Below are 10,160 nucleotides of genomic sequence, written 5' to 3'. Positions count from 1 at the left end.
GAGACCCAATATATTGCGTCATCAATTAATAAATAAGAAATATTTTATGTTTGTATGTCTTTACCGAGAGATTGTCTACGTAAAAACATAATTGGATTTATCCTCTTTGATCGAAGTTTTTAACGGCAATGAAAATTATTAGAAAGATTAGACATTCGATTCAAGTATACTTTCAAACAGTTTTATGGCATATAGATATCTTATTGAGTCTAATGGATTTTTGTTTCATTCCAGGATGTAAACACACTAAAAACATCAGAAAATATGCTAAATTAAAAAAAAATTTACGTAATAAAATAAAAAGTTCAATTCATTTTTAAATTTCTTTTTCTCGAAATTATAAGTTTAATTTCGGTTATATATTTCTATAAATAAAAAATCTTATTTTTCTGCCGTTGTTCAAATCTCTGGGTTCAGGAGGTAATAGTTAAAACTAACGTACTTTTAATTGGCAGCAGCTTAGAAAAAAAAATCTCAACAAATATTGTAAATGATCAAACAATCTTTATTTTAATAAAATGAGTCAGGTGAGAAAATATCACAGTGTTAAGCATAGGATTTGTACAAGTCCAGATTTACACGAAGTTGAATTCAGTTGTCAATAAATAAGCACTTTTTCAGTACCTGAAACAAAATTCTATTACTATGACGTCATTTTTAATCACATTTCATTATAACACTGACACAAGGTTAAAAATTACCCTGAATAACTTACTGATCAGATTGGCGCGTAATAAATAAGCAATCTTCATGATTCGGAAGCATTAACCTCGAATAAGCTTAATTTAGAACATTGATTTATGGATATAAAATAAGAAAACAATATCAGAACATTAAAAAAGTAAACCTCGGACTAACTCGAGTATATTCATAGAAAGACGCAAAAAATTGCACGACCTTACGCATTGGAGTGCAGGGCTAAAGAGAATAGCCTATTCTCTTTAGCCCTGATTGGAGTGGGCCTTACGCATTGGTTTTAATTCCTAGAACAGATAAAATACCTTCATCAAATGCATAACACTATATAAGATTTTTAATCCATTTATCTCTGACGAACAAAAGCTTATTGATAATTTAACTTAAAGGTAATCAAAATTTTCGGAGCTGTTAGAATTACGTGTATTTAGAGAAAACTTGCTTCATGTAACCAAAACCAAACAAATGCAACACAGTGATCTTTGCTATCAAAAGTTATTTAAAAATTTGAAATAAAATTTATTAAAGATTTCAGTATGCTGCTAAATTTTAAATATTTTTTTAATGTTTTTAATACTTTTATATAAAAGACCAAAATACACTTATTCGGAATATAAATAAAATATTTTCAGAAAATTTAAACTGAAATTTATTCTGACAACACAACAAGAGTAACAGCTTATTTAGAAAAACCACTCAAAAATCTGAAAAATCACCAGTGAGGCTGTATTATAAGTATAAAAACTCAAAATTATCGTCTGGTGAAATTTAAGTAGTGAATTTCATCTTTATGAAGAGTCAGATTTTTGATTTAAGATTTTTCACTTCTCTCCTTTATATAATTGTGTTCTTTTTTCAGCGTGCATGTTACAGTTCATTACCGTCAAAAACCATTCCTATGGCTAGCTTATTTGCCTATTAAAAGGGGTGGACCCAATAAAGAGTAGAATCAAGTGTTCTTAGCATTTTACAAAGTATCGTTTATAGTTTTATAAGTTTTTCATTTTATGGCTGCTTTCATTTTTCACAATTTGTTGCAGGCAATAGTGTCGAGTAGTAGTAGTAGTAGTAGTAGTGAATGCACACATACTATCAAGCTAATCTGCAATTGATTCGTTAGAGTTTGGAAAGTATAGTTTTCCCCATTTTACTTGGGTAACGTGTCACATGACCGGTCACATTTAAAGATTTTAAAATACGAAAGACACTTCTGTCCATTTCCATTCATTTCAATAAGATTTATTAAACCGTTTGACTTTCTTCATGTATTTTTTTATGTGGTTCATAATATATTTTATCAAATACTTTATTAACTCGATTGTATAGATATCGAAAAACATTATAAGAAGTGAACAGAAAAGTTTCTTTTCTGCAGAAATCTTATTTTAACTTTAACGAATAATGAGTAGATCATCTGGAAGATTATCAGATTATCTTAAGTAATTAGATATGAGTAATTTGAAATAATTTTTGGCACTTCATCCTGAGTTTTAATTACCCTATGAAACTTTATTTTTTTATACTAGCACATGATGAAATGGATACTTGAAAGTTTTGATACTTACGAGTCTCTAACCATACATTTCTTGAGATGCATAAGTAGCATAAAGGAATCCGTCGTCGTCTTTATACTGGCAATAGACTTCTGCCATAGTCCTAGACATAGACACGACCGTGTGGTTTTTCAACATCAGGTAGAAAGTCTGAGTAGACTTCACGTCCAGTCGACTCCTTATGAAATGAAACAAATTTAAACACTTTATGGGCGCTATTATCCAAAAACAAAAGTATTTAGGTACCCTAAGCTTATGTGTCCATAATAAAAAATTATTTTTTAAAGTATTTAAGCGTATTTTATACCGTTTCTCTTCAAGCCATTTTTTTTTACAAGTGTAATATGGGATTGTTATACACAACGCTGATAATTTTTTCCATAAACATTGTTTAGGATAATTTAATATCCTGAAATCCTGATAAACATCCTGATAATTTAATGTCCAATAAAAAAAAGTTATACAAGTCTTAATTTTTACTTAAATCGAAAAGAATATTCTACAATGGGTGAGTATTTAATGAATATAACAAATATAAATAGAATTCAAAATGAGCTGTTGTATAAATTGTTCTAATTCGTCGTAAAGGTGTTCTATGGGATTTAAATCGAGGATTTAGTAAAAGTTGGTTCAGTTTTTAAATACCCATTTCCTCAAACCATGGCTGAGTAGATCTGGAAGTGTGAAATGGAGCAGTTATACCTGCTGGAAGGGGAATTTCCCGAAATATTGCCATAGAGTTGTGAGAGCACGATTGCTCAGAATGTCAATCTCAGTTTAGGTTTTCAACCCCAGGAACTTAGGGACGAATCATTCTCCCTTAGTTCATTAAGTTCTTGTGGCCACTTGAGACATCCCAACACAGTGACGCCTCAGCTGGTGTCTGAATACTTTAGTCCGGATAGAAAACGATAAAATGCATCAAACAACTCACCTCACTCTGCAGATGAATTGGGATACAGTCATGTCGTGAGGGGCGAGGAATTTCACTCTATCCAAGTGAGGAAGAAGTCTTTCTTCATCAGACCGCTCCACCACAACCTTCAAAAAGTAGAAAAAACAGGCGTCATTCAAAGGAAGAAAAAAAGTTATTACAGTCTTAGTTAGAGAAATTTTTTTTTAAAAGTAATGCTAGTTTTGCATAACTTTAAACAATAAATAAAATTTTGAGTAGAATAACCTTCAAGAAGATTTTTCTTCTGTGACTAAACTCGTGAGAAATTTCAAACGTCGTTTTGAAGAAATTTTTTCCGGCTTTTTTTCTATCCATATTCAAGTATTTCAAATTTGTAATTTCTTCCCTCCACTATTCAACACTTTTTGTTTTATTTTTCTTTTCAAAATGAGACTAATGTCTTATGAAAGCATTATTTATACCCTTCAATTCCATATCAGTGAAAATAAGCAAATAACAAATCCACGTAAGCACTAATAAGGGAATAATATATTTGAACTACCCCTAATTGAAGTACTAAATTGAAGTACTAATATTGAAGGTACTATTGAAACTTTAGACACAAAATTTTATTATTTGATTTCATTCAATAAAAAGTTGAACGTTAAGAGGCTCTTAGAACGCCAAGAACGCATAAAATATTCTAATTTTGAGTCAATCTAACTTACCGGTACTTTCCGAGGAAACTTGATCTTTATGTCTGCTGATTCTGCTTTTCTCATGGCTGTAAAAAAAAAAAATACTTCATCTAAATGTTAAGGATTTTACTCACTTTTTTTAAACCTGTTTAGGTCCGGCGAAAGGAAGAAATGAGTGCTTTCCCAGACCAGTACTTTCTGATAGCACGGGACAGTAATTTTTTCCGATTAAGCTTAATTCTTGTAAAAATTTATATATAATTATTGCTGCAAAATGCATTCAAATGTACAATTTATTATCATTGATAACACCTGAATAAAATGGTCTCAATATTTAAGAAAAATTTGAATTATTGAATCTTTAATTGTATAAATTTATTAATTTTAAATATCTGTCAAGTGTATTAATTTTTAGTATTTAATTTCTATTCACTTCTCTCTCGTTCGAAATGATTTTAGTTAATCAAACATAACGTATCACAGGGAAAATACTAATTTCATTTTAAGAGATTGTATAAATGCATCCGAAAATAATAGTTCTTACTTATTACATTGTATCTTAGAAATAACTTTACTGACTTTGTGTATCATATCTTACAGTAATTACAAAATTTAGAATTCATAAATAAAATTGTGCATAGTTTTACGAGACAATTAGAAGTAAGACTTACTAATTTGCATGTAAACACAAATTCTTAAACTAAAATTAGTTTGTTAAACATGGTGTAGCACAGAGAGAACATCAAAATGAATTCGAACTAGGCTTATAATTGAAGCAGATAGAAATTATACAATATATAATCCTTTTTTAAAAAAATATAATCATTTTATTTAAAAATGAAGACATAGTTACCCTTATTACATAAATGAAAACATACATATTTTAAGAGGGAATTTTTGATTCTATCGATGTATAACAGCCTACTCACGGTAACTCTTACTAGATTGTAAACTAGTGATATTAAAAGTGCACCAAGCGTTTTCGAAGGTGAAAATATAATTCGAGTAGGGTGGTAAGGGTCATGAGATGGGTGTAAGCTTTTTTACACTTCAAGTGTTCAGATTTCACCCTTTAAACTGAATGCGAACTCTATTTGGTATTAACCCTGTATAAAAAAGTTCATTCACAAAGTTTTTAGTTATTCAACATATTCAGCACTAAACGCTGATGTATTTTGCTACTCTCTGCATTCTTTTCAAATTGTTTATATTGACATGATTTTTTTTCAATGAAAACTAGATCTTTGTTTTTTCTAAACATGATTTAGAGTAGATTTAGACCGAGCAAAATCTCTCTTTTACTAAATTTATGTATTCTTCACATTAACAATGACCACTCTTATTCCCGTTAGTGACTGCGATTGTCTGGAATACATTTATTCATAACTGTGTGTGAACACGAATTTACGTAACTAAATTAGAATAAATGAATAATAATGTTATTTTAATCATTTCAGTTTATTTGTATAAATTTTTAAAAATACGTGTGAAAATCCTATGATTAGAATAAAAGTGTATCAAGGTGTAAACTTTTTTGAACACTGCACCTTTTTTCTTCCTATTTATGATGATAGCTCACATATTTGAGATTGTTAAAAAAATTGAAGAATTAAACTTTTGTTAGTTAAGAAATTTGACTATAAAAACCGATAGAAACTTAGTACTGATTCATAAAAACTTTAACTCATGTTTTAAAAAGTACACTATCACAAGGGAAAGCTGGTAAAAAAGTTAAAATCAGAATTTTCTGGAAAAAACCAACTTTAATTACTATTTTATAGTGGGTTTTACGTCTAGCTATACGACACGAGAACCAGAATTGGCTAAACTGCACCAAATGGAATGATTCTCAGGGAAATGAAATAAAACAGTTTTAAGCTAAAGTATCGCAAATACGTAATGCAAGAGAAAAAAAAATGGGATAAATGGTCATGAAAACAGGTTTATTTAAAGATAAACTCGGATTTTAAAGGGAAATTCTTGTTAGCAACATGAAGAAACCTCAATTATAAAATGCTATGATTTTGAAAAATTTTTATTTATAAAATTCATTATTAAAAATTATAGAATGTGAAAAAAGTTCGAATTTGTTTTGAAACGTTTTTTTCTAAGATGACAAGATATTTAACAAATTTTTACCTGTTAATTAATTACATTGTTAAATGGCACAACCGGAAAATTAGATTTGAAAGAAAACATCGGATGCTTAATTGGCCATAAAAATGTTTTCAGAAAGAGCCATAGTAAAATTATCTTTTGAATAAAAGTCTGTAGAAGATGTTTTCACACTGTTGAAAAGGTTTAAACCCGCTGTCGTCCTCAAAATATTTAAAAAAAAATGCTGCTTTATTTTAAAAAACTAATCATAAGTCAAAATGATTTAAAGCTCAGTAGTCAACAGGAAAACATATTTTCTCTTCTCTGTCATGTCAAGTTACATGTACCATAAGTAATAAGCTTAATTAACTTACAATCTGGAAAATGTATAAATAACACTGGTACATAATTCGCATAGAAGTTACTTTCCCTTTGGGTTTGGATACATTAACGCTATTACAAATATTGAAAAGTGTGAAATTTTTAACGTGTCTATTGAAGTTTGGATTTCAAAAGCCGCTAAATTTAATTTTAATTTTATTGCAAATCTATGATTAATCAACATGCTACAGTGATAATACAATCAAAAACATTTTCTCTCGAAAAAAAATCTTCTTAAATTCGGATTTTAAACTTAGTGAAATACTTCAAATTTAAAATAATAAAATCTTTTAATATTTTTAATATAATTTTTCACATAGTTTTTTGAAGAAATAATTTGAAAACAAAATAGGCAGCAACTGCAGGATTTTTTTTAATTATTTAGCCAATATTAACAGAATATTTAGCCAATATTAACAGATTAAAATTGAAATTCTTAATGTACTATGCGTCAAATGTACTATACACAAAACTGTTCAGGTACTATGCGCAAGATAAAAAGACTGAATTTCATAACAGCTTTTGATTTAATTATTTGATTTTCACAATTCAAGATGCTATCTTAATGATTTTAGAATTAAAAAGGACGACTTAAAAGTAAACTTAAATTTGTACAGATAATATTTTTAAGTAACAAAATCAGATAAAAGCGTACATTCTTCGAATAAACATGCATTTTTTTGACATATTCCAAATTTTTACCCTCAAAATATGGGTGGCACACAGCAGTCAGTAAAATATGGTTTCAATAATGCAGGCAGAAGAACAGTTAAGGCCCCTTAATATTAATTTCACACAAAATAATGTGAAAAAGTCTTTTTTTTTAATTTAGTTTATCAAGAATTGACTAATCACGTACAAGTTTCGAATATTGTCAATTGAAATTACATGGTTTAAAATGATGCATAAATTTGTATATCTTGTAATTCAAATTTTTTTAAACCATTATTAAAAATTTTTTTAATGTGAAATTGTGTTTGCATAAACGGGTTTTATAATTTTGGAACAAAATTTAATTATTTCAAACAATTCCAGAGATATGGTAAAATACGTAAAATATTAAACTCATTTTTCACCGCTCTGCCTAAACTATTTGAACCCTATATTTCACATTACGGCTACCCTGATATTGGATGTCAAATCAGTAGAGAAAAAGCATGCATGTTAACTACGTGCAACTTAAAATATTATCTGCACTAATATTTTAGCATATTTAAGGTTAGTGTCAGTTAGATTGCAGTTTAAAACTTGAGAATCCACTCAATTCAAAAGTTAATAGGTATTCCCTTTTTCTTACACACTAGTCATAAAACATAATTATACGGTTTTTTCAAATTTTCTTAAATACCTCAAGAGAAGCTTACTAAATTTTGCAATACTCAAAAAAACAAACAAATTTTGAAAAAACAATTTGGATAAAAATTGCAAATATATTTTATTTAGGCAAGAAATGTCACAATTAAAAATTTGTGTTCCCCTGCATGGCTAACAATTTATGCATAGTTAACATATCATTATTATTAGAAATTTCTTAATTAAAATTTAAAAAAAATAGCTCGAAATTTTAATGCAAGTTAATAAAAGTGAATACTTGCCTAAGGAACGTCTGTCTTTGAAAGTTTTCCGTTGCCCATCGCTTTTAGGAGGCATTCGTAAAGTCAAATTTACAATTTTTGGCAAAGAGAACTTCACTTTAGCATGGTCGCAATGAGTGCATGTATGTTGTGGGATAGCAAACATCTTTAGAGAATGCAATGATTTCAAACAATTTTTTTTAATAACTTACACCACGAATGCAAAACTAATTAATTTAAATTGATAATTAACTTTCAAATAACGTCGAACATTTCCAAATCAGAAAAAGACCCGTAAATGTAATCTTTAGGATTAGTACGATAAAAACCAATGAAATGCATTCGGCAAAAAATTTGTTAAGAACCTCAGACGAAACTACTAGCAGATGAATTCTAAATCGTTTGCTTTGAAATCGCCTCTATTTCTGCGAAACTATTGAAAATGATTCTGCAGTCGATTATGCATTTTCAACCAATCAGAAAGGAAGAACTTTGTACGTAAGCAGACACGTGTGAGATCAAGGTAACATGTTTCCATCAAGCTCGAATTTCGAGAAATATTTTGATCGGCAAAAAAGATATTTTCGAGATAAATAAATTTGTCACCATGACACATTTAATTGAATTTTAGCTTGTACGACTTTATGCCCCTTTTTTATTTATTTACTTATGAAATTTTATTAAGATAATTTATTTTATTGTAGGTAAATCCTAAAATCATTTATTCTGAATCCAGATAAAATACATGCTGAAAGAAATGCTTAAACATGTAACTTACGATGTTCAAATAAAGACTTACTACCGATCTTTGTATGAAAGTGAGCTGTCACAAAATAATAATAATAATAATAATAATAATAATTATTTGAAAAATAAAATTTATTTGAAAGGAATCACAGCACAAAAATTGTCTCTATTTCAATAAATATACAATGAAAATAAAGCTGTCACACATTTATCGTTGGAAATACTTTTTTTAAGCCATAAAATATATTCTGTATAGTTTATAAAATTTACCACACACGTAAAGTAAATTAAATTTATAGCATAATTGAGAGTGAATTTCTAACATTAATGCATTCAGATAAAGCATTCATATTTTTCAACGAAGCATCAGTTTGGTTCAATTAGTAAGCATAAAAGAAAATTAAATATCATAAGGTGTCACAAACTAATCTCTTAATTTCAATTGTATATTTTATTTGGCTTCCACCTCTGCAAACTTGAACATAATATTTTTGAAGATTTTAACCTTTAACTGAAATAATAAATTTCGGAATACTGGCACAGAAAAATCCTATCTATCTTGTGTTTGAACGGGATGAGGCTCATAATAGTGAGTCCAAACTCTTTTCTAAATATAGGAATAAGGTGGGTTTTAACAATTAAAGAAAAATCATACGGCTATCTGGCTTATGCTCCGACAGAAAGAGCCAAAATTAATCAGCCGTAACCGGAGAAAGTTTTGATTAATGATCAATACCGTCTTCAGTGATAAATTCTGTTTTTACGCCAGACGAGAAACGTTTGAAACTTGTATAGTGATCTCGCACTGAGCTCCAGATGATATTTGAGCACTCTAATTAGCCAGAAGTGGCTACAATTTTGATGTACGATAAATTGGGACGAAAGAATAAATTTTGCCTGATGCGGTCAGAAAGCGAATGAAATTTGTACAGCCATAAGGTACGAAGCTCAACAGAAGAAACTTAAGTGCTCTAGCTAATAGGAAAATGATGGAAATTTTTATTGCAAGATTAAATCCTCCCAGACACGAATAGATAATAAAAACGTAGTGAAGTAATTATATTTTTTTTAAAAAAAATTGCTTGTTCAGCATATTAAAATATAATAGCTTTTAATGTGATACAACGGATTTCAAGAAAAGGAAAATCAGTTTTTTTGCTTCATTACTCATATTTAAAGATCAAAATGTAATGTTCAAGAAATATATCGAAACTTTTATCAATCTATACACATAAAAATGAATGCTTGTCTGTCTGTTTTTTTTATAGATTCGTTAACCATCCGACCGAGATGGATAAAACTTGTCATACTGATAGTTCGAGGCACGGGAAAGGTCATTCTCGATATTAGAACCTTCTACTACGAACCGTTCGAGCTAGATGAGCAAAAATCGAATTGGAATTTTATAATTGGTTAAGCGTTAACCATTGTTTTAAACTATAGACGATTCTATTTTTTCAAATATTTTAAAGAAAGCATGCGCAATATTTGTTAGCTTACAGCTTTGTTTGATAAAAAA

At 28.8% G+C, this 10,160-nt stretch overlaps 1 protein-coding gene across 1 annotated transcript; it reads right to left on the bottom strand.

The window, feature by feature from the left end:
• Positions 1-484: 484 nt before the first annotated feature.
• LOC107439067 (microtubule-associated protein 1 light chain 3 gamma) lies at positions 485-8,648 on the bottom strand. Its single transcript, XM_016051541.5, has 5 exons — positions 7,916-8,648; positions 3,873-3,928; positions 3,184-3,290; positions 2,262-2,427; positions 485-624 (listed from the first exon to the last, which is right to left on the bottom strand). The coding sequence occupies exons 1-4, from the start codon at positions 8,058-8,060 to the stop codon at positions 2,268-2,270; spliced, it is 468 nt and encodes a 155-aa protein (XP_015907027.1). The 5' UTR covers positions 8,061-8,648; the 3' UTR covers positions 485-624; positions 2,262-2,267.
• Positions 8,649-10,160: the final 1,512 nt, after the last annotated feature.

This window comes from Parasteatoda tepidariorum, chromosome 9 (assembly GCF_982258835.1).
Source record: "Parasteatoda tepidariorum strain Cologne lab strain chromosome 9, Ptep-v5.0, whole genome shotgun sequence".
Lineage (NCBI taxonomy): Eukaryota > Metazoa > Arthropoda > Arachnida > Araneae > Theridiidae > Parasteatoda > Parasteatoda tepidariorum.
The sequence above is the reverse complement of the archived record's forward strand: the minus strand, read 5'-3'. Positions and strand labels throughout refer to the sequence as shown.